Source organism: Chinchilla lanigera, unplaced genomic scaffold (genome assembly GCF_000276665.1).
Source record: "Chinchilla lanigera isolate Chin_1 unplaced genomic scaffold, ChiLan1.0 scaffold00042, whole genome shotgun sequence".
In the NCBI taxonomy this organism is placed as follows: Eukaryota; Metazoa; Chordata; class Mammalia; order Rodentia; family Chinchillidae; genus Chinchilla; species Chinchilla lanigera.
The window spans coordinates 6,630,313-6,656,490 of record NW_004955443.1 but is presented as its reverse complement, the minus strand read 5'-3'; the positions used below and the strand labels follow the sequence as shown (position 1 = coordinate 6,656,490).

Here is a 26,178-nt window from a genome sequence, read left to right as displayed (position 1 = left end):
GTTAAGCTAAGGTATTCTGTATCCTTTGGGTCAGGGGCTGAAAACCTTTGGGAATCATACTTCAATAGACATTCCCAAGTTTTAAAAATGGGAGAAGTGTCTCCAATTACACATCTGTGATCACAGAATCCCTCACTACCAACATGCACTGAACCTAGCAGGCTACATCATTCTGTTAGGCGGTGGGTCCCAGTCCCAGTTCCGGGGCTCAGGAGCTTCCAGTCTAGAGGCGGAGGTGAGCATCTGAAGAAGTTCATTCACATAACTAAAGGACTGAAATGGTTATGAGTAGACAAAGATGAGAGACATAAAAGCGACCCCCCAAAAGACACTGGTATGACCACGCAATTCCTAGCCACAAGGAGCCTCATTCTAGTATCTGTGTGAGTTGTTTCACCTAAGGCAGAATGTAAAAAACAGCTCCTCCAGAGGAGCAGATGCTGAGACACCCTCATGTGAACAGAATAGATGCTCTCCTTTGTCCTGTAGTCAAGTGCTGCTGTCCTGTAATTAATTCTGTAATAAGGTGTAGGAAAGGAGAGGTAGAAACAGCCTATGGCTGCACTGTTTTCTTGATTTCTGAGGATGGAACCCACAAACACGCCCAAACCGAGACATGTGCCCTGAGCCAGGTCAGCAAGCAGCCCTTTGCTTTACCGCCAAATCAGGCAGCTCAGAGGCTGCACCAAGTCATACATGTCAGTTAAGGACATCCAGCTCCTACAGTCATGGTCTCCATGCTGGGGCACAGCTTACACTTGTCCTTGTAACAGTCACTTTTCAAAATAAGCGAATCTGTCCACAGGTAAGGTCATGGGACGAGATAAGAGGAAGCATGGCTACGACCACTGCAGAAAAACAGTCTTCTATCTTGTTGATGAAACGAATTTACTTTACAAGAAACAGAAAAATATTCAATCACATTTACACTTAGCTTATTTTTTAAGCTATCAAGCATCTCTGAGTATCCTTCTTGGGGGAAAAGTATGGAAAATCGTTTAATGGGTATCAATCCAATTGTCAACTGCCAAAAGGTGGCAGTTTTTTTTTTTAAAGGGCAGTTGGATCGCATAAACTTTCACTGGTTCCTACCCCTACCCCTGGCTCTGCAAGTCCTTGACTGTATGAGTCACCATGAAAACTATTAAGATTTTATGCTTGCAAATAAACAAAAAGCTCATTTATCCAAGATTCCATTTCACTTAGTAACTAATTCATACATACCTAAGAAGAAAAATGTTCTAATTCAAGACAATAATGGGATACAAAGAAAACTGTCCATTAAAGTTAACAAGTTCTAACAGCAAGACCCTGTCTCAAAAAGAAAAAAAAGTCAACAAGTTCTAGATTTATTAATAAGAGTACTTGGATCATATATTTTTTAAAAAAAATATTAAGAGATAGGAAGATAAAGGACAGCAAGGGCCTGGCAGGGAGCCCCATCTGTCTCTGCTCTGGCCTTGGGACCTCCTCCACTGACATGGTTTCCCACCTGCACTGTGAGTGTGGTCACCAAATGACCTGTGTATTTTTCTGGCGCTCTCTGGTTTCAATCTTTAAAGGAAAGGCTATATACTGTATTCTGCTTACCAACATTTCTCAGAAAAGCTCCAGGTAAGAATGCACACCATTAACTAGAGAGCTCTAAAAGTTAATATTAATATTTTTATAGAGTTTCTAACTAATTAAAAATTTAGAAAAATAAAAAAAAATAAAGATTTGATGTTCGACATACAAAACACAACTTTGCACATATAGGAGGCAGAATTCTAAAAAAAAAACCACCCTAAGATTCCTGCCTTATGATGTGCATGTTCTGAATAGTTCTATCCTTCCAGGTATGGACAATACCAATGACTATCACCCTGTGATTATGTGACATTGTAAGATGTAGGGATTTTGCATAATTAAAGGCCCCTAATCAGTTGCCTTTGAGTTCATGAGAAGAGCCATGATCCTGGGTGGGCCTGATTTAACCAGGCAAGCCCAGGGGAAATCCAGCAGTAGATACTGCGCTGCTGGCCTTAAAGACGCAAGCAGCCCTGTTTAATAAGAGGAGCAGGCCACAAGGCAACAATGAGCTGGCAGCCTCTAGGAGCTGACAGTTGTCCTGACCTAAAACAAGAAAACTACGACCTGGTCACATAACCCTAAAGAAATGAATTCCGCCAACCACAAGTGAGCTTGTAAGACAACAAACCTCAGCTAAGCCCTGGCGAGCACCCTGACTTCCGCCCGTGAGACCTGCAACAGGACGCAGCTACTCCATAGCTGGAATCCTGACACGTGGAAACTATGGATGCCTCTTGATGCCTCTACTCCTTGATAATTTGTTATGCAGCAACAAAAAACTGACATGAGACATCTAGAATTTTGAAGACAAAATCAGGGGCTATTGCTCTATTTTGCTGGGCCTTTCTCAAGTATTTCCCAGGTCACAGCCTCCTGGAAAGTACTTTGCCTCCTCATTATTTCTTCTGCCTGCATTCTGGATTCATTTATTCTTTTACAACCCTGGCATCAGAGAACCAGTAGTCAACACACTGTGGGCAAGAGAGAAAATGAGAATACCCACCTACAATCCATAAGGGGCAGAGCACAGCCAGTGTGTGTGCAAGTAGGGCAGGACAATTTGCCTCAAAGATGCAGAACACGAAGGAGGAGAAAGTTTGGGACAGGGTCAGAAACCGAAGAAATTACCACCCTAGGGTGAAGTGAATCGCTTCCCCAGTCTGCGGAATCCAATAGACTGTGTTTATGCTCCCATAGCTTAGCTGCTCCAACTGGGCACAATACAGAAATCAAATTGGGTAGCTTTGGGAACAAAAACCCAAAAAAGCTGTAGGAAATGTCCACATTTACTACTTTCCAAACTAATGCTTTTTCTTTTTTTTTTGGTTTTTCTCCGGTACCGGGAACCGAACTCACGACCTTGTGCTTATCAGGCAGGCGCTTTGCTGCTGAGCTAAATCCCCAACCCCGAGAGAAGGTTTATTTTGGTTCCCAGTATAGAGGTTTCAGGCCATAGTCAGCTGGCTCCAGGGCAGAACAGCATGGTACTCATGGCAGAGGTATCACTGCTTATGGTGTGGCAGTGGGGAAGCACAGAGTGAAAGCAGAAATTGGGGAAGGAGATCAACCCTTCCAGGCCATGACCCAATGACATCCTCTACAGACCAGAGCCTGCCACCAAACAGTAAATCTACTGCAAGCCCCCATAATCCATTACCTTCCAAAAGCCCCGCCTACGACCACATGCGGCTTTAGGGAAACATCTAGATATAAATGTCTATGGGATGAGGCCCAGGAAATGTACTTTAACACGATGAATCTCTGCACACTAATATATGTAAACCAACAATCCACCTTGGCCAATCCCATCTTTTATAGATGAGGTTAATAGATCTATAGTACTATGTTAGCAAATAAGAGACTTAGAATCCAGAATATAAAACCTATTGACGGGGTTGGGGATTTAGCTCAGCGGCACAGAGCCTGCCTGGCAAGCGCAAGGTCATGAGTTCAATTCCTGGTACCGGAAAAAAAAAACAAAAAACAAACAAACAAACAAAAACCTATTGACATTGACCAGGAAGCTGAAAATGAATCAGTGTCACTCCATTTTCCATACAAATATTCTCTGCCATTAGTACAGATTGCTATTGAAGACAAAATGACTTTGCAGTGACATGCAAACACATTAGGAAAAAAATTTCCATCTCAAAAACGTCTCAAATCCATACATGCTGGCTCACATGTAGTCTCTGCGCCCCACAATGAGGCCACGAGGGCAATGGGTAGGCGTCCCTACTGTCCCACTGCAGTGGTCACACTCTTATTTGAGGTTTTGCTTCTCTCACACATGGAATAAGTAACAAAGCAGAATCTGTCTTAAAACACCCACCAACTTCACTCAATTTCCAGCCACACTTTTTTTATAGGCTAACCTGTGTTCCTCCAAGAATCACACCTTAAAGCCCATGCCAAAGTACCACAGAATGTGACTGTGTTGGGGGTGGGGCTTGGAGAGGCAGTTAGGGTTAAAGGAGGTCATTATGTTATAGGCAGCTGAGTTAGATAGAAATATTACAGGCAGTCAGACAGGGCCAACATGAAAGATACGCATTTGCTATGGACCAGGCCTCAAGACAAAGGACTAAACAAATGCACCTACTTACCTCCCCAGGGAGGGATATCAGGGATTGATATTCTAAATAGGTAGATATCACCTTAAAGAGTCCTTGGCCCAACCCCTTAAAGGAAAAGCCCCTGTTCTGTATTCATGCCCACTTGCTACGTGACTCGCTTCCCCATTTGATCCCAATTTAATCAATTTTACCTGAACAATTCTTATTGGCTGACCACAGTTTTGTCCATTTTCCCCTACCTTGGACCCACCTTACCTCATGGTTTTGCTCCATAAAAATCCCCAGAAAAGACAGAGTCTTGGGGTAACCCACTCGGGCCCCCCTTCTGTCCCTCTCTTGGACAGAAGCTTTCTTTCCCTCAATAAATATATTCTGCTCTTAACCTCCGTTGTTCCTAAAATTCATTCTTCGATTTTAGAGAACATGAACTTGTCCCAGATAGTCCCAGATATCATTCGGGTTGGGAGTTTTTATTTTCCTGTATCAGTTATGATGGGAGCCCAATCTAATAGGACTGTTTTAGGAGGAGCAGCCGTACTGTGCTGAGTTAAGCATGGTTCCTTGCAGTGGTATTACTAAGTTTTCAAAAGTTTATGAAAGATCCCAGGACCTATACAGGTACCAATAGTGACTATCATAAGGCTATCTGGCAGGCAGCTGTGAACAAGACCCTTCTTTTCAGGTTAGTATTGATTTCATTATCTTGTAAAACTACTTCAGCTATATTGAATTTTATGTTCAATATTCCGATTGACTAATCCAGAAGCTAAAAAAAAAAAAGACAAAAATCAAGGCAATTTTAGCCACTATTAGAAGTGGATTTTTTTTTTTTTACCAGATAAACCAAAACTGTTTTTTTTCATTCCACACGAAATCTCTAAGTATTAAAATAATAAAGATATAATGCCACAAAGTTAATGAATTTGAATTAGAGTAAAGCTCAGTAAAAAGATGAGTATCAGTAACTTCTGGAAATTTGTGCAAAGTAACATTTCCAGATACAAGTCAAATTGTGTGAGAAAAACGTTACTGATACTGATTAGTCTGCAGGCCAGTTTATATTTCATTATGGCAAAAGAGGCATTTTACCTGGAATGACAGCATTTGACTAGAATGGACTTGCTGATTCACATTAACTTGAGTATAGACTTTTCTGCCTGAGCAATTTAATACGTTGTCCCTGAGAAGAAATCAGTGACACATGAAAGAGAAAACAGAGTTTTGTAATGGATCATGGATCACAATTTCCAAATTTCAACTCTTGGACCACCACCCTCTAGCGCGGGGTGACGACTTGTATTTTGAGGTCAGCTCTTCAAGATACCACATCAACTCAAAACAGTTTGTTGCCTCTGTTTACAATTCCCTTGTGAAGGGAACAAAAAAAGACTGAAAACAAGAAAGACTTCTAAAGAAATCCAGAAACAAGACAGGACCAGTGCACGCTCCCCATGGCAGACTACTTACAATCTCGCGCTGTAACCGTGCACGCCCCTCTCAACTCCTCTGCCACCAGCATCCTCCTGGTTCTGATACACTGCTCAGCAGGTATCTGTCCCTCTTCACAGGACCCCACATCAGCATCCTGTTTATTCTAGGCAAGGCCAACAGCTTCATGTGTAAGCAAGAATTTAGTTAATTAGCCCAACTAGAATCAGATTTCATGTGGGAGAATACAACAATCTCTCCTGTACACATCTGCCTGGATACCACATAGCTAAAGCTCCACAGGTAAACGGTTTTAACACCTCCTTGGCTACATAAGCTTGAAAAAGGGAGCTCAGAAAGGTGCATGCACCACTGAACTGCCTCTGGTTTGAAAGACAATGATGCATGATCTGCCTCATTCCATTCAAGAGATGACTAGCAGCAAGAGGTGTTTGCACTACAGCGCTATTGTATTAATCCATCACCAACGAGTGCCATTTAACCACCCAAACACCTCACACATCCCTCTTCCAAGCACCAGAGAAATGATTCAAAAGGAGCTTTAAAGTGTTTGCATAAACATGGAGGCCAGAAAAGACAATGAAAAATTATTAAGATTAAATTTAGGACATAAAAATTCTTACCAAGGCTCTTAAACATCAATACCCCCAAAGGAGCAGGGCAGAATGGTGGAAATTGATTTTGTGAAAGGCTATTAAAGAGAGTGCTGTTCTCATCAGAAAGGCCCTCCCCTTTTAGCTGTAATCAATAATTCAAAGCAAAGCCAAAAATCACGTCAGCCAAAATGACTGAGAAAACTTTTTTTGCATGGTATAGGGGTAAAATTAAATTAGCATCTCCTAAGAAATTATTACTCTTAACAGGTAAACATTTTAACTCTTCCATTTTACTGTTTAAAAGAAAAAGCTCAAAGTTAAGCAATATGACACCAAGTATATATTTTTATTGTTCAGATATTTGATTTCCTGTCAAAGATTAAATGACTGACTTGGAGTTTGACAGGGACCCAACATACTTAGAATCTGGCATTATAACCGCAAAAGGTTGTTTGCTTCCTCAGTTCCGCAGCTTTTTAAGTCTAAAGTTAAGAAGGCATTATCAGGAAACTTATGATAGTCTGACTACAAGTTATACGGAACCTGTTCTGTTTTAATGTGCCTGTCTCTTTGGATATTGATTTCTGTGCCCCAAATGATAAGATGGTCTACTTAATATTTCAGAAGACTTTCTTTTTAGATCTGACATTTCAATCCAATGATTTGAAATGTTTTAAAATTTAGTTATCTTGTCTGAAAAATGAGGGACTGGATGAGATTTCTGTGTGCCTAACTCTCTTAAATAGGACCTGAGAATTCCTACGGTGCTTCTGGTCGGTAACTACAAAATAGAAAAAGTAGAAGAGTGTTAAGCCAGGCGTGCTGGTGCGTGCCTGTAATCCTAGCATTTGGGAGGCTGAAGCAGTAGGACTGTTGTCAGTTCCAGCCTAGCCTGGGCTATATAAGTGAGCTTAAGGCCAGCCTAAACTGCATAGTGAGACCCTGTCTCAAAAAGACCAAAAAAAGAAAAAGAAAAAAACCCAGAGAGAGAGTTAGTAGATATGCACCAGCACACTAATAACCACCCCTGCTTCTATGCCTCTTTAAACTGTGAATCATTCTATCAGCTAGGATTCATCCTAAACATGTTCTGAATCACCATCTGTATGATACAATAGAATAGATAAAATCTAAGGACCCTTCTAATGCTAAGATTCTATCTCTTTCCACTCCCATTACAGGAAACTGTACATTCAAACGTTACTATTCATCAAATAAAATCAATCTCTCCAAACCTCAGTTTCCTTGTCTGAAAAATAGGAACATTCACATGCAGGATTACTCTGAAAACTGAGTAAGATAATGGATATGAACAAACTGTTCATATGGTGGGTGAGAAACAAATGGTCACCATGACTAAGTGATTGCACCCCAAGGATAATTCAGAGCCAGTTCTGACACAAGAATTTCAACACCATATTTCAGTGCCACACACACACAATCTCAGCAGCTACAGAACCAGACTAGATCCAAGATGTATTATTCCCACTGCACTTGTGCCGAAAGCCCTGATTTTGACATATACTGGGCTCAAATTCAAATGAACTAAAGCTTAATTCTTTCCCACAACCCATCCTTTTGTTTGGAAATTACATACTTACAATTAATATATTTACAATTAATATCATTATAACAAATGCTAAATAAATAAGGAATTTTCTTCTACTAACCAAAGTCTTTTCCCCCCAGTTTTTTTAAAGGTTCATGTAGTGAGTGCTGAGGGACACATGGATTTTCCAGTGGGGTACAGAAGTTGGTGATGTGCCTCCCACTTCTCTCCTTTATTTACTGATGCACAGTATTAACAGTTAGGTAAGCCAGATGTGTGGCACACGCCTGTAATCCCAGCACTCGGGAGGCTGAGGCAGGAGGATTGCTGTGAGTCTGAGACCACCCTGGGCTACAAAGTGAGCTCAAGGCCAAACTAAACTGCATAGGGAGACTCTGTCTCAAAAAGACAATAAATAAATAAACAAATAAACAAACAAACAAACAAATAGCTAGATAACAAAACAGGTAATAGACTCTGTCTCAAAAAGACAATAAATAAACAAATAAATAAACAAACAAACAGCTAGCTGAAACCAGTACTTATCTTGGACTCTCAAAGGAGGAAGCTCTCCCACAAGCCCTTGCCTCCTTCTGTACTGTTCAGGGACCCAAGGTTGAGGGGAAGCCAAGCAAAGCTCAGGTGACATCTTCTTCCCCTCTGCTACCTGTTGACATATACCACAGTGGATGTAATAAAAAAGATGCCTTTCACAAGTGGATGCATCTCTGCAGCAAGAGTACATTTCCTGGAAACAAAACCAGAATCTCTGCATCTAAAAAAAAAAATATCTATGCTTCCAAAAATTATGGCTCACCATCACCACTTAGCTTTTTATAAAAACAATGTGCAGATAAGCTTAGTGGAGATCAATAAACACAAGAGTTTTTAATTTCCCTTGAGTAGAACAGAAAGTACATTCTTTCCCAAGGCCATCCCAAACACGTCAATTTTTCAAACCAACCACATATTAACTTTGTTAATTTGCTTGTTTGATTATTCTCTACTGTATTCCAATAAACAATTTATAGTAACTTACAGATGTGCATAGCACAGACTACTATACTATGAAATCCACTGGATTTTGGTCTCTGTTATCTGCATTTTGGGGTGATCAGTGTCACCAGAGCTCAATCAGAAGGGGGATGTGTGTGCTCCAAGGGATGGTGTCACAGGTACCACACTCACAGGCTAAACATCATGTGACCTGGCTTTCTAAGCCAATAGCAAAGATAACAATCACTGGGGACTTAAAAAAAGCAAATTCTGGTCTCAAAGTAATCTTCAGTGGACTGTTAAATTGCGAAAGAGGGAAAAGACGATGAGGAGGACAAGAAGGAGGGAGGAGGAGACAACTGTCACCAAGGAACACATACAGAAAAGCTAAAACTGTGCCATCTAAGAAAGACCCAAAAGATGGCTGGACTCCCAGAAATGGAGGCAGACTGTCTCCCCTGACTGTTCTCCCTTCACACTCGCAGGAATGCCAAAAAATGGGACCAAGGGCACGGACTCCGAAAAAAGACAGACCCAGATCCTGATCTTTCTGATCACTTAGCTATGTAATAACATTAACCTTGATTCTTATGGCTTCCTAAACCTGACCAACCTTATCTCTTTAAAAATTTTTTTTAAAAAAGGCCTCCTTTACCTGGTAGCATTGTGGTGAGGATTAAATTCCATCATGCTTGGTTAGAACCTAACACACAATAAGTATTCAATATACAGCTGCCAATGTCACTCCCCTAAAGTGAGTACTGTGGATTTCTGAAAGGTTAATGAATGATTCCCAACTTCAGCCCCACAAAGGAAAGACGTGGAGAGCTTTAATAAACACTGATACCAAAGCATTAAAAAATATAGTGCGTGGTCACAAGCCAGTCAAAGCAGTCTATGGTAGGAATACTTAAGCACAAATAATTTTTTAAAGTTCTCCACAAAATTATAATGCATACTTAGGGTGAGAAGAGCCAGGCTGAATCTACGGCCAAGAGCAATCACAATTTTTTCTTCTTGTGATTAATCCTATTTACCTGCCATAAGTCTTTGGCCTGCTTGCTACACCAGTGGTCAGCAGATTCTAGGGTACGGATCCATAAAACCTACGTCAGTGCAAATCCCATTCTGTTGGCTCTAAAGCTATACCTTAGGCCAGTGATGGCAAACCTTTTAGGTCTCTCAGTGATACAAACTGCCTGCTGTGGCCCTCACGCCACAGGTTCATCACTACTGACCTAGACTAATATCAACGCCAAATCAAAGGAATCTCCAATGAACATCATTAAATGTCTTAAGGAAGCAACATAAAAAGAAAGCAGGGAAAGAAAGACTGGCTCCTGCCCAGAATATACTTTACCCACATTCACATATACACATGCGCAAACATGCATGCACACTCTGCACACACATTTTGGCAAATATACTTTTATATACTGTTAGCTCATTCAGTCATCACAAGAATCTTGTGAAGAAGGTGACATGAGCCTGTTTAGAAAATGGGAAAAGTGAGGCTCAGAAATGCTTAATAACTTGCCTAAGGACACAGAGCAACTAAGCAGAAGACACAAAATTCAAAACTTAAGTATTTGACCCAGAATGACTCTCTTCCCACTATATCACTGGAATGCAGTCAGAATAAGAAACAGAGTTCTATCATGATCCAGTAAATACACATGTATTTACCCAATTTAAAAATGTTTCAAACAGTAATAGCCTGAAACTGGTAACTGTGTTGTTGCTGCCCAATGTCATGGGAACATCCCAGCTGTAACAGGTGTCTAACCTGAAAATGTTCCTTTTTTGTGAAGGTGCCAAAATGAAAGGCCTTTGTGCATCACCATTAGGATGGATGGATGGATGGATGGATGGATGGATGGATGGACGGATGGAGGGAGGGAGGGAGAGAGGCCTTACCAAACAGCTCAGCATTTCCACAGCATATTGTTCCAAACCTTTCAGATTTCCAGGAAGCTCCTGACAGAACTGCTATAACATCATGAGACAATGCTCACCCTAAAGGAATCCAGCCCCAATACACCATCATGCAGGATGGGTGGTGGTCCAAGTGCACCCACATGAGTAAAGTGACACAGATTAAGCAGCTATATATCATCTCAGCAGACATCCATCATTTCGGAAACTACGCTGCATTAGATTTTGCCAAACTCCACATGGCCCCTTCTCTTCCTCTCGATGCTGGGGCTCAGTTCATGAGGGTATAAATTGTACTAACAGAGAAAAGTAGAGGAAAAAGGAAGTAAATAATGCTTGAATTACAGGGGATGGTGAGGGGGGCGGTTAGTCAGCTGACTGTAGACTTCTGGTCATTTTGGATTGGGTTTTGATTTTTAAAATTGTTTTGCTTGATAAAAAGACCCCTACAAATGCTCCTGTAACTCTTCTTATATTAATGTATTCCAGCCTTAAGATTACGAATAACTTTCACAACAGTGTAGACGATGGTACAGAGTAGCAGATGCCAAGTGATCCCACTACATGCAATGAACATAGAAAAAGTACCTATGGAGTCCTAACTACAGCAATTTCCTTCTGCTTTTAGCCCAGAGTTTGAAGTGAGGCAATATTGTTGTTTTTGGCAAGTAAACAAAGAAACAAAAAGTATAGACAAACTCTAGACTTTTTAATCCCTCTTGTCAAAGAAGATGCACTTACTAATTTACAGCTTTCATAATCAGCTTTAACAAACCATTCTAATAAGAACACAGCACTTTAAACACAACAGAAGGCCTTGATCAGAGCGGATTTTATATCAGAATTTGAGATGTACTTGTCAAACCTGGTGTATTGAAATCCCCCAAAGGACTAGTTAAAATGCAGGTTACTGAGACCTATCTCCCAGGTCTGAGTCTATAGGGCCCATGAGGGCCCATGCATCCACATTTTAAAAACACTTACGTCAGTGGTGGCGAACCTATGGTCTGCGTCCGCAGCCAGCTGTTCGTTATCATTGAAAGCTCTAAAAGATTTGCCATCACCAACCTAGGTGATCTTGATACAAGTAGACCACATCCCGATAATGATGCAGTGAGATTTCCTCCGAACTTGTAAACAACAGATTAAGATGGCGCTTGGAGTTAAAGTGCAATAGTTCAATCAGCTAATGAATAAAAGTTAAGAAATGGGATAAGAATGAGACAGGATGGTTCCCAACATAGTGTGAAGTACTTTTAACTCAACAGAAAATATTTTTGTATCTTTAAAAAGTTGTGTTGTCCAGAAAGATAATTATCCAAAGGAAGGAAGGAAGGAAGGAAAGAGAGAGACAGAGAGAGGGAAAGAGAGAGAGAAAGAGAGAGAGAAAGAAAAAGGAAGGAAGGAAGGAAGGAAGGAAGGAAGGAAGGAGAGAAAGAAAGGAGAGAGAGTGAAAAAGAAAGAGAGAGAGAGAGAGAGAAAGAAAGAAAAGAAAGAAAGAAAGAGAAAGAAAGAAAGAAAGAAAGAAAGAAAGAAAGAAAGAAAGAAAAGAAAAGAAAAGAAAAGAAAAGAAAAGGAGAATCATTCTCTTCTCCACAGAAGAGATAACTTGGCTAAGGAACTTCAAGGACACTAGGTCCTTGGTAGCCTCCGCCCAAAAGGAGTGAGGGAAGGACACATCAGACTATCCTTGTTGCCAATTCAACATTCAACTCATCTGCTTCCTCTTTGCTGAGACTATTACTACCCTGAGCGATCACCTGCTGATGCCTGGGTTTCCTATGCAGTTCTGTAATGATTTCCAGTGGGAATAACATACTGACATTAAAAATACACACTGACTACGTAGTACCAAGATTTCCAAAACCCAGGAAAATGATAAGTCTCCCACAAATTGGTGAACAGATATTTAGGCTTTTGCATTTCAGTCTCAAGTAATGGACTGATGAGTCTAACCCTAAGAAGTGGGTCTTGTAAAGCCTCGTTTTAGAACCTTTCAACTAGATCCCTGTCCACTGCAATTTCAACAAGATTGCAAATGCTGCTTCGTAAAGTCTGTTGGACGCCTTATCTGGCTGAGATCCTCAACATCAACTTGGGAGTACGTAGCATGCTTGTCTTTCTATTTTAGTATATGCGCTGCTGAAACAAGCCCTTGTCTTTCTGTACGTGGCCGCTCTATTTTATTACAAAAAGGCAAAATGAAGAAATGGGATGCATCATCACTATCTGACAGCCCAATCACTGGGAATGAGACATTTAGCCACTTTTCTAGAAGGACCGTTAAATTGAGCTTAAAATTTTAAATGATAAAAAAAGAACTGACTGATCAAACTGTTGTAACTATTACCCATTTTTAAGGCAACTCTAATGATAAACACCCACATTTCCACCGCACCTTATCTGATCTAAATCTTAGCCTGGGTGAAACAGCGATGTACACCACCAAAGACATGCACAAGTCCTAGACATGGTGGAAAATTGGCTGTTTGAGTGACACAGTCTGACTCTCCCTGACTTTTCTGCTAAGAGTCACAAGCTTAACTTCAGAACAGCACTCCCGCTCTTTCCACCTCCTCTCAACTTCACTATTTCTGAAAGCCAGGATCTTCTTACCTCAAAGTGAAAATCTGACATCTTTGATTTTACCCTCTCCTCCCTAGTTGCATCCAGTCAGTCACTAAATCCTAGAGATTTGTCTTTTCCTCCATTCCATTCTGTTTTTAAAACTACTAGTCTTGTCTAGTCCTCATCTCAAACTATCAGTGTAAGACTCTCCTAACTGCCTGCCTCCTTTGCCTTGCCAACATATTTGAGCGAACATCAGATACACGTTACATATAGTGGCTTTGCGCTGGGGCGCAGCTCAGTGGTAGAGCATTCATCTAGTATGCAAGAGGCCCTGGGTTCAATCCTCAGTACCACAAAATAAACAAATGTGTTAAAAAAAAAAAAAAAGAAAAAGAAAACCATGCGCCACCACTCCTGGCTTGACACTATTTGTTGTCAATGATAAAAATGGAGCTGACGGCAAACATCAGAATTTGGGAAAACTTGTTTCTGCCACTGTGAGCTTGACAGCTTCCCAGTAAGACTTTTCTGATGAGATGGTTAGATTAACAAATGTAGCATTTTCATACTATATAATGATACATATCACCACTTAGAAAATCGTTATTGCTCACTGAAAAAATATTTACCAAATAACCAATACATGATGTTACAAAATTATCTATGGATAAGCACTCATTCAAAATGTGTGACAGCCCAGTAGATTTTGATATCACAGACTTCAACAAAGTTTATTTTTATGGATTCAGAGTCTACACTGTAGCTAACCTTTAAGAAACTACCAATTATGGAGTTTTGATGTATCCTAACATAAAAGCAGATCCGCAATTACCTAAAAGGCTACTAAAATACTTCTTTCTTTTCCACCCACGTGGGGTATGAGGCTGATAGGATTTTCCTCATCTACTTCTACCCAAACAATTTATCAAGGTACACTAAGGATAGAAGCAGATGACAGGACCCAATTACTTTCAATTAAGCTATGCATTTAAGGCTTTTTTCTGTTGTACTGTACTTTTCAAAAAGGCAGAAAACAGAATTTTGAAAGAGTTTTACCATACAGAAATGATATAAGAATCTGGAGCTCGGAGGTAAGACGGTGACAGAATGGGAATGAGCCAGGACCTCTGACTTCAAACCCATGAAAGTGGTAATGCTGGGAGAGAGTTAATAGAACTTAGGAAATCAGGAGGAAGGAGCCTGTGAGTGCTCTGCAGGAATGACCATTCCTCAATCCTGTCCAGAGCTGAGCTCAGTACCTTGCACATATTAGGAGCTCAGTCAGCATTCAATGATTGAAAGTATGTCAACAGAGTAAGGCTAAACTATTACCCTACTAAAAGCACTATTAAAGCAGAAGGTCTAGATTTTTACCAATCCAATATCCTCCATTTAAAGATACAAAGACTCAGGTGAAAATCCTTCTCTCTGACATACACTCTCTCACTTAGGGGCCTTGTTCCACGGCATATGGAAGAACAAATTAATAGGTAACACAGGGACAAGATGGTGATTAAAAGATGAAAACCATTCTGAAATCCTGCAAAAGGCTGTTGCTTTTCTGGGAAAAGAAGGGCAGTACAGAAGATCATGGAATAGCTCACTTTTCCATAGTGAGCAAAAGACGAATGGGAGGGGCTAGGGATTTAGCTCGGCAGCACAGCGCCTGCCTGGCAAGCGCAACGTCATGAGTTTGATTCCCGGTACCGGAAGAAAAACAAAAAAAAAAGATGCATGGGAATGGTGGTCAAAGGGCCCCCTCTAGGTAAACCAAACAGGAACTGGAAAGTTAGTCCATTACTGAGAAGTGTTTCTACTTCTATGAGCAAGTACTGGTGTCCTCAATCTTCAACTTTCCCTGTTCTATCTCCCATCAGACCCTTCACAGTAGGTTGGAGTTAGGGTCACTGCAGACCTTTCACTTTCTGTCAGTTCCACATGGAATTCTGACCACATATTCTACTAGAACAGTGGATGGGAACCTATGGCATGCATGCTGCAGCAGGCTGTCTGTTATCACTGAGAGCTCTGAAAGGTTCGCCATCACAATCCTAGAACATTCCAAGAAAAGGTGTAAAAGGTTCTGTTAAGACATTCTGTATGTCTATTAGGTATTAAACAAGCTTCCCTGACCCTGACATCTTGTATAGCTTAACCATCACAAATACAATTAAGAAAAAAAAAAAAAATTCAGGTAACAAACAACAGACCAAAGTCAGCTTTCCAAATAAGCTATTTGTAAGAGGAGATCTACCTTTGTACCAACCAGAATGTACCAGTTCTGTTTGAAAAAATTTAATACTGAGGGAAAATAACATCAACTAACAATGTGTCTAACGACACTAAAGAAAAATTCTTGTGAGGATGTGATTCGGCCATATTCAAGTATAATCTATAGAAAGTTAAACTAAAAACAACAATAACAACAAAAAACCCCAAAAGGTCACCATAGTAAATATCAGCTGTCCTAAGATAACAACAACATCAACAGCTGGGGTCATCTCATCCTCTCATCTTTCAGGCATTCCACATGGAATGCTAACTGTAGGGTTCTCTAACAGAATTTGATCATTCCAGTCAAATCTACCCAAATATACGCTTTTACTTCACTGTTTTGCATGTAAAGATTCTAATAAAGTAATGAATATACATTTTCATATATATAATAAATACGTATTATATATAATAATTTATACATAGTGAATATATATGTATATTTTGTATATATAAAATAAGGGTGGGGGTGGGCATATAGTTCAGTGTTACAGAGTGTGTTTAGCATGCACAAGGCTCATGAGAAAGAAACGAGAAAAGAGGAAAGAAAAAAAGATCCCCAACATCCTCCCCCCAAAAAGAGGTAGTCTGTTATTTACTGTTACATTTATGAAAGTGAACTGGGCACATTAACTGAGTCAGCCTTAAGGCACAAAATTTATGAACCACCCACATCTTAGCTTTGGAAAAGCTAATGTTTTCCTTCCTCTAACCAGAATAACAGATGGAGAACTCTGAGAAGTCATCTAAAGATGTCTTTAGAAATTTCAAGCATGTTTTGCTTAACAGCTCATGTCACACTTTATGATTCTACCAGAAGGCCTAGGACGGAGACTGGGTTGACTAAGATTAAAAGAAGCCTGTAGATCCAAGGATGTTGCCGCTACGACATTACGCTTGCACGCAGCTGTAAGAGGAAGATCAACAGGAGCCTGGTTCTTTCTGCCATAGCAGTCCCACATGGACTTGATGGCTCCATTGACAGTTGTAACAGGGGACCAACCATGAGCTCAAGGGCTGGAGCTGGAGAGGCAGGATTTATCTAACAGACTCCTGTCTCTGACATTTAGGCTTACAGGGGTGAGATTTCTGAATTTACAGGAGGGTCAAGAGAACCATCATTTCACATAAAATTTCTCAATTTCTAAGCATCAGCACCCAATCCAACATTTTCTGAAACACTGTCTACTGAACAAAGCATGATTCGAGGCTGCTTCCCATCATAAAGTACTAGGTACTTCACTCAGGGAGCAAAAAGGTGACAGAGCGAGGTGAAGGGCAGCACTCGCCCAGTCTGTGAGTGAGCGCAGGACAGCAAATATAGTAGAGGTAGACCGAGAACACGCCACGAGAGGCTACAGGACCATAAGAGAAAGAGGCAGAAGAACATGTCCTGTCTGTGAACTCTCCGGCACTGTCCATCTCTGAAGCTTGCATTGCATCGTACTGTAAGGTGAGGGTCACATACTTTTTCTCACTATTTTGTATAGCTTTATAAGTTTGGTGAATAATAAATGTCTCTTAAACTAAGAAAAAAAAAACATCGCTACTCCTTACACTTCTCCCTGCTACAGTTTGGCTATGGTTTGGCTGAAGTTATATTATAGTTTAATTCCCCCCACCTCCCCAGTCACTGCACTTTCAGAACAATGAGCTAAAATAAATCTCATCTCTTTATAATCTGTCTCTGCTATTTCATGTTAGTAATAAAAAGCTGACTGCTACACTATCTCTACTTTGCTCAAAAGGAGTGACCCATTTCCATATGTCAAGTTCCTGAATTAACCCATCCTCTGGGGCTGGGAAATGTGAGTCTGGTTATGTCTTCATCAAGGTTTTCTGCTTTTTTCACTCACAGTGCTCTAGGCTCTTGTGGCCTTTTTCTGGGCTCACCTCAAATACGTCTGCTCCTGTGCACACTCACAGACTGCTAGGCCTTCGTCACCACTCATCTCACGGTACTTACCCTAGGTTACTCAATAATGGAAGAAAACCTCAAACTTTTGTATTTTTGAAAGATTCTCACTAAGTTGCCCAGGCTGGGCTTGAACTTATGATCCCCCTGTCTCAGAGCCTCCCAGAGTGCTGGTATTACAGGTGTGTGCCACCATACCCTCCAAAAACATCTTAAACATTCACTGGAATAGAACTTTCCTAAATCCTAAATTGAACAACCTTTTATTTTTTCCCTTAGGCTCACAGGGTAAGATAAATATTTTATACATACATTGACCCCCAGGGCACTAAAATCTAATTTGAAAAACACATGATCTACCCCAGAACACAGTGTGCCCCAACTAGTTTGGAAACATCTCTCATCTGCCTTCTTGAGTTCTTTTTGTTACATCACAGAGCTCTCAGTGGAGGCGACGTCACAGGAAGGCTAGTGAATCACTCAGAATGCTTGAAATATTAAAATTAATACAGTAGGGCAAACCAGCTGAAAACTGAGCCTTTCTTACATTCTAGAATTAAGACAAAGGAGAAAAAATTATTTATGGTTGAATTACCAACAGCCATTTGAGATAAAATTGAACATGTCGAAGAGGTTTCAAAAAACAAATTTATCCAAAGCCCTAACATTCCTAAGCTAACTAAAGCCCAAAATAAGGCCTGCCAGTCACGCTGACATAATTAGGTGTGTGCCTTAGCTTCTGCCCTCATCAGCTACTGGGCTGGCAGCAGAGTTGCGCTTTACTTGCCTCAGGAATGGAAACCAATCAAATTAGGACATCAAAGGACTCAACTCTATAGCAACATGGATCAATCTGTAATGTGAAAACTGACTCCTCTGACTTATAGATCTATAGACTCAGATACAAAGAATATTTGTGGTAGATTGAATTACTAGCCCCAATTCTTCAACTCTCCCAGGAGCCTAGAGTAGAAATAAAAATCACTCTATCTGTGTGCTCTAAACAATTATTTTATACAGTTTGTGCTTTCCTTTTTTTACTTTTAGAGGTATAGTAGCATGGAAAATATCAGAGCATGTACCATGATCATGATCCAGCTCTGCCCATCCAACCAGCAGAAGGTGACACTGACGGAGCCTCTTCTGCGCGCCACTTGCAACATGAGGAGATTCTCATACACATATAGTGAGGGCCGGCTTCTTGCTTTCATGGAGCTCTGAATCTACGTGGAAATGTTCGAGCAGAGCAGCAAACCACCAAGAGAAGCATGAGAACATGCTTGAGAACACTTCTTTGGGGTACAGAGAAAGGACTCTCTACAGCTCAGAGGAATCTACAAAGGTTTCATAAGGGGACTGCATTTCATTTCAGTCTCCACTGGTTATAGGCATAGAAAAATCCTGGAAGATATATGGATTTACACAATCTGGATTCTCAAGATAAACTACCATGCCCACCAACTAAACAGGATGAAGTCTAGTGCCTTCGGCCTCTAGAATCATACGACTAAGTCCCAAGATTGTGAACAACAGAAAAATACTGGACACTGGAGACCTGGGCTCAAGTGTTAGCACAACTGCCTTAGTGTGAGAAAGCAGGAACAGGACCTAACATGCCTACACCCTATAATTTCAGTGTGCCTTCCCCAATAACTCTGGTTATTGGACCTCACCTAGTAGGAGGCAATGTGATCAGTTAATTTGTATAATATATAGCTAATACCTAAATCAGACACTGATTAAGATTTAAGATCATACCTGTAATCCCAGCAATTAGGAGGCTGAGGCAGGAAAACTGCAAGGTGAAGCTCAGCCTGGGCAATTTAGCAAAACAATGTGTCAACATTTAAAAAGGGGAGAAAGCTCAGTACAAAGGCCCTGGGTTCAACCTCCAGTACTACAAAAAAAAAAAAAAAAAAAAAAGAAAGAAAGAAAAAGATAAAGTGGCCCAGACAACAAATCAGGACTGTTTGGAGATATGAAGACAGCCTCCGTTTTTATTCAATTAATCATGACTTATTTACCAAGCTCACCTGCAATAGTCCAGCAACTGACAATACAATGATGAACCATTCCTTGCCCTTCAAGCCCAGAAAGTCTTAACTAAAACCAGAATTTAAAATATGGGTATTTCACAATTAAAAGTAAACGTTCTTATCACACCACTGTGCTGATAACCATCACTAATAACCACTATTTATTCTGGCTATAGCTGTTTTTGTCCTAGGAGCTCTTTGAAGGTGTTCTTACTAAACCCTTAAAGGTAAGTTCAGACGAAAAGACTATGAGTGTCTGTTTCATAGATGAGAGGCATGTAAACTGCCTGTCCGGGGAGAGCTGGGACTTAACCTCAGGAAGCTGACTGGAGAGCCCACCCTCCATGTTAATGGAGTATGAGGCCTTGCTGCACCATCTGGACTTGATTTTGTGGAAAATCCTGCTTTTGTACACTGTAGCCCTGAACCTAACTTTGAAACGGTCATTAAATGGGACTTATCTCAGACACAGAAGGTGTGGCTCAGTGATAGCACATTTGCTTAGCTTGTGCTATGCTAGGTCCTGGGTTTGATCCGAAGTGCATGCGCACACATAAACACACAAGCACGCGCATATGCACGCAAGCCCATCCAGTATCACATTCTATGTTTCTAATTTTGTGACGCCCACATAAAATCTAACGTACAATTTGGTATCCCCGAAGGCTTCAAAATGACCCATCCTTCAAAAGTCTTCATGAAGCACACATGGCACATCAGTTAAGAGAGGAACTGCAGAGGCATGATCAGCATGCACTTATGTGAGCCACTGTGCACGCCTTGGCCCTGGAAGGAGCAGTACCTTGGACAAAACCCCAACCGGGTTCACAGTTGCTTTGTTTTAGAACTAGGATCAAGGCATTCTCTAACCTTCCTAAACTCCTGTGGGATGCTTTTCTTTTACCTTTTCCTTTTTAAGAGCTTTCTGTTTTCTCACAGGAGGAAAAGAGCTGCACCATATTGTAGACATGACTGATTGGTTAAAAAATGTCGGTGAAAAGCTGGAGGGGGCAATTCAGAAAGAAAGGGAAACAGAAAGTAGTCAGACTCCGCATTAGGCAATACATTCTGTTTTATAAATAGCACTCCAACTTGAAAAGGCTGCCCCTAAGGTAGGAATGGGTCTATTCCAATTTTCTAGGCTCCCAAAGCACAGCCTGCAATCGAAAGATAACTGTGCCATGATTTCACCATAACACACGCTCTCCTGTGATAAGTATTTATTCAACACATAGCAAACAGGCAAATGTACATTTTTCTACACATACCACGGCACTGCCCAGCAACATTGTAAAAATATTTAGTCTTATTGTTTCTTTTCCTTCAACAGTTAATATTTGTGTTTATTACATATATACATGAAACACGTAGTAAATACTTTCACCATGACAAATAAAACATACAATGTTACTTTAAACTGATTGTGATCATTTAAAATACTAACAATATGTCTCATTGAAAGGATGAAATAAAAGAAATACTGGGGCTGAAAAATTGCTTATCTCACTATCTATGTAGTGTTTACTACTTGAAATTCCGAAGTGCGACTACGAAGAGCTTTCATTTTGTAGGAGTACATAACTGGCTCTAAGGCAATTCCAAAATAATTAATATTCAATTATTAATAATTTATATCAATTCTTAATAATTTGTCTCCCAGTATGCTTTTAAAAATGTGATCTTGAGTCACAGCTAACACATTCTTTGAAATATATTTAATTCAAAACTATCAATACTCATGATTTATCAAGGGCCATCTTATTCATAGCCATCCTTATTCATCTATTTTTTTTTTTTTGTACCAGGAATCGAACTTAGGACCTTGTACTTTCAAGGCAGGTGCTGTGCCACTGAGTTATATCTCTGGCTATTCATCTAAATCCAAAGATCTTCAAAACCAACATTTAGAACAAAAACTAAACACACCTTCCCAACATGGCAGCAACTTTAATCCAGTTCACATCACATGCTAAACACTCTCCTGGGTTTGGTGGATAAACCCAGCAGAAAACAACACCAGGACACAGAGAGCAAATGTGTGATCAACATTTGTGACTTCCTGGAGAGAAAGTCACAGGCACATTTTGGGAGTCTGCGGGGGGAGTGCGATGCACACTTTCGGATTAAAGTCTTCCCTCTCCATAGGCCCCTACAGAAGGCAGCACTCAATAAGCACAAGGGCTGTGCATAGAAATATCTATGTCTTCACCAGTGACGGAATCATTAAATAACTCATGGAGCTGGCATACTGTAGCACAGGATGAAAAATGCTTAAAAAGGAAAGAAACAGAAAAATCCACTAATTTTTAAAATATACTCTTAAATCAAAAAGGCAAAGCATGGAATTTTGAGTAATTTTTCTTGCTTTAACTTTTTATTATGGAAAATTCTAAACATAAAAACTGAGAGAAAAAGAATCACAAAATCTCATGAACCCATAACCCAGTTTTAACAATTAGCAGCTCATGAGTAATTTTTTTTGACCCCCACTCCTATTATTTTAGAGAAAGTCCCATACACCCTATGAGTTGTGTTGGCCTATATAGTCATCCCTTGCTAGCTATAGGGGCATGGGTTCCAGGACCCTTACTGAATCCCCAAAATCAAAGATACTCAAGCTCCTTACATAAAATGATATAGTATTTGTATATAAACTATACATGTCCTCTCATATACTTGAAATCATCTCTGGATTACTTATACTACCTAGTACAGTATAAACATTATATAAATAGATGGTATACTATATTATTTAGGGAATGACAAGAAAATAACATCTCTATATGTTGCAATTTTTTCCACCAAATACTGTTGATCAGCATTGGCTGAATCCACAAAGGCAGAACCTGTGGATACACAGGGCCAAGTCCTATTATGCCATTACTGTATATGTATTAGTATATTAGTTCTTACCTCTAAAAGATGACTTACAGAATTTGAGTAAATTTTAAAATTTACTATAAATGTGGATACTTGCCTAAAGTGTTTTATGGAAATACCTCCAGACCCCAAAAGAGTTAGCAGTGATCTTTGGGAATAAGAACTCTGATGAGGGACAGTGGAGATTACACTGTTCATTTAAGCTCTTGCAGTTAATTTAAAATTGAACTCCAGGAGGACACCTCCCACCCAGAAGAGCAGTGGGAAGGCTGCCGGGACCAGAGGACGTCAGCGAGGTCTCAGTACGTGGTGGCTCCACAAGTAAGAGGTAGGACTTTGCTAAAAGATGCTCACAGAATGGTTTCTGTAGCTTCACACCCTAGCAGGGAGCAATGTCCATCAGGTACAGGATAGGAATTCTCTAAATGGGTAAAAAGTAACAGCGTTGTGGACTCTGACAGTACTACACGTAACTATGATACCAAGGATGCCACTTCTGAGATGAAAAAGACCAATCTCAGCTACAGCCAGCTGATGAAATCCTTCACTCAAAGGACTGGGGCCTTAAAGGCTGCTTCAAAAACACTTCTTTTTTAAAAAAACTATCAATGGCTTCACTTTCTCCTCTTTTTCCTATATTTATTCCTTACGATTTATCTAGTTTATAGGTTAAAAAATTTATTTCCTTGCTTTCTATTAGACATTTTTGATACATCTGTCTCATATTAACACAGCCCAGAGACCCACAGGGGTAGCTGCAGGGCTACCTTTCTGAGTCTGCTTGCACTGAACTCATGGGCAGCAAAACCCTCTGCAGCTGTCATTCTTCCGATCAACAGATTAGGGACAATGAGAAAATGAGATTAAAAGTAGATGACCTTTAGGGCCCTGTTCTTTTCTCTCACAGTGTAACACCCCAACAAATAAGGACATACAAATACACATAAAACTATCAATGACCAATCTCAATTAGACTAGTGAAAGTCTTAAACGTCTACATATATTTTATGAGACATACCATTCTCTCACTTTCAAATGTCACTTAAACAGGATATAAACTATTCCTTAATGAAAATTAAAGGAAAATTTCTATTAAGGAATAAACTTCTAATGTTTTAACTTTTCATCAGCTTACACATAAATAAGTGCTCTTTTTGTTGTTGTTTTGGTGGCACTGTGGATTAAACGCAGGGCCTTTACACTGAGCTACATATCCAGCTCCTTTAATTTTTATTTTGAGATAGGCTCTCACTATGTTGCCCAGGTTGGCCCCAGGCCGGGGTCCTCCTGCCTCTGCCTCCCAGGGTGCTAGAATTACAGATGTGCACCACCCTAACTACTAGATAATTTCTTTAAAAATAGTTGACTTCAAAATAGCTGGTTGTCTTAATCGGGTTATATCTTGCCCTTGGCAACTGTGTTTTATCAACATGTAACAGAATCTGACATTTGTATACAGCATACAGAAAGTTTACGTAAGCACTGTAGCACAATTTCTGTATCAGTGATGTTTTACTGTACTTAACCAAGGACCTATTTCTTCCACAAAAGTGCTTACCAGAACACACAACTTATGAATGATCCAAAATGAAACTAATCTAAGACGTGGGTGAAGAGTAATGATATTTTCCAAACACACTGCCCAGTTTTCCCTTAAAAGGCTCTCATTTCTCTCGCCTAGTGATGGACATTCTTGGTCAGTCTACAGGTTTGTTGACCAATAGCTGGAAGCACCAAAAGCAAGAGCCACCCAAGGCCCCTCCCCCTCGGTACCTGCTTCGTCTGGGGAGCTGGGGGAGGCGCTGTCATGGGACAGTGTCGTCCAGCTTGACTCCTCATCGCTAGGTGCCAGGTTCTGGATCCGGTGGAGCGCACAGTCGGTTTTGGCCCCCGTTTTTGGGTGATCCTTCTTGGTCTCTGGGCTGGAGGACACGGTGGCTACCTGGCCATCTTCTGGACTGCACTGGGGTTTGTTTGGTTTCTGCAGCAGCAAGTCTCCATTTCCAATGACAGCAGGGGCCTGGCCCTGGCCTGGCTGGGCCTTCTCCTCCCCAAGCCCTTGGTGGTTGCCCAGGTTCTGCTCCAGTTCTCGGGCCGAGGTTTCCAGGTCTGCATAGTAGTTGAGGAAGCTCTTAGTTCTCCTGGGCTGGGCGGGCATAATCTCACAGCCCATGGGCTCTTGGGCATGGGGCTCCTTCCCCTCTAACTTCTCAGAAGTTATGTTGATGACTGCAGCAGGGCTGATGTTTTTGTTGGGGTCTTGCTGCCCTTGCTCCGCAGCCTTCCGGAGCTGGTTCTCCCCATTTTTCACCAGCTTGATGTTGGCAGAGCTATTTCCCAGCAGGGGCTGTGCAGCGGGATCCGAGAGGCCCATCGCCGCCTGGATGTTAGTTAGTGCATATTTTTTCCTGCATTTGGGAGGTGTGCTGTTCTTGGGGTCTGCGTGTTTTATTTCAGCATTCAACAGTTCATTGTGAGAGGAACGGAGATTAAGGGTGTTTGGCGGGGTGGCGGGGCTGTTGCGATTTGCGATGTCTGTGGTTCCGCTGCTGGCCATAAACACTGCCAAGGGGTCGACACCCAAGTCAGCTGGGAAAAGAGCAAATTGGTTGTTAGATGCCTGCCATAAGTAACGACTCCACATAGAATGTGAGTCACACTTTTACACAGGAAGTTGATATAGTCTTCTAGAGTTGACCCATTTTCTTTTTTCACAACTTGTTCATGTAGTAAGTAGGAGCCAATAAAAAGATTAACGTGAATACACTGTACTCAAAAGCCAACATACAGAAAAGCTAGCACATCAGAGGGTTGAAATTTTACTTAGGATAAAAAAGCATTTCACTTTTGAATTCATATAAAAGCATTTTCTTCTAGTTGCTGATCTACATTTTTTACAATCTTGAACATCATCCCCTTTATAAATATTTACATGTTTTTATTCAGTAGTTCATTCTCTACAACAACAAAAGAGGTCAAAATTCCTTGGGCGCTCCAGCATACTTAATTAACCTGAAATGTCATTGTGTAATGATGCTCCATACATCCAAGGTTATTTTTCTCATTTTTGTTTAGAAATTGTGTTGTGAGTGCCTGGAAACCAAACCTTCATTAGAATTTGTTAATATCTCTGTGAACATTTTCAACCTGGGCTTAGTGTTTGCACTTAGCAGAAATTTTGAAGAAATGGTTGAATTTTTCCAGAACACGTACCAACAAAACTACTACTAACAATACAGCACTGAGCCCGGGGCTACTGACAACATGCTGGAGCTCCCAAACGGTCTGCAGAGATTTCAACTGTTTGTAGTCATCCTGTGCCTTTGCAGAACTCCTAGGAAACTATCTGACAGTTGCATTTATCTCAAATATTTTTCACCACCAGTGATTTATTCCACGTATCACTAAGAAGAAAGAAAAGGTTTCTCATACTACAAGGGAATAAAATTCATCAGCAAGAATTTCTAAGGTTTCAGATTTCTCAGTCTGTGAGCAATGACTGCTTTCTTACCTTACCCTTTGCCCTCCACAGAGACTTGGGTGATCCTCACATCAGCAGCAGAGGACCCAAAGTACAGCTTCTAACATTCTTGAAACTACATTCTGACAACCCTCTCTTCTCCCCACAGGCAGAACAGGGATCTCTGCATAAGAAGAGGGCAAGAATCTCCTCCTATTTGAGTGCTTAGCGGGGTCTCTGTATCACTATACACACAGGTTTGGAAATTTTAGGTAAGAACTATTCTCTCATTCTACAATCGTTGTGCTTGTAGGAAGCTAGGCAACGTTAGCCTAGGCAACAGACACATTTGTAACAGAATGATCATGG

The 26,178-nt window shown here is 40.7% G+C and overlaps 1 protein-coding gene across 13 annotated transcripts in view; it reads right to left on the bottom strand.

Moving 5' to 3' along the window:
* Apbb2 (amyloid beta (A4) precursor protein-binding, family B, member 2) overlaps positions 1-26,178 on the bottom strand; it is a 272,486-nt gene that overhangs the window by 129,757 nt on the left and 116,551 nt on the right. For all 13 annotated transcript variants that reach the window (XM_013518050.1, XM_013518042.1, XM_013518049.1 and 10 more), the window contains one exon: positions 24,123-24,938. In XM_013518050.1, the coding sequence (XP_013373504.1) occupies positions 24,123-24,938 (816 nt within the window). The remainder of the gene's footprint in view (positions 1-24,122; positions 24,939-26,178) is intronic.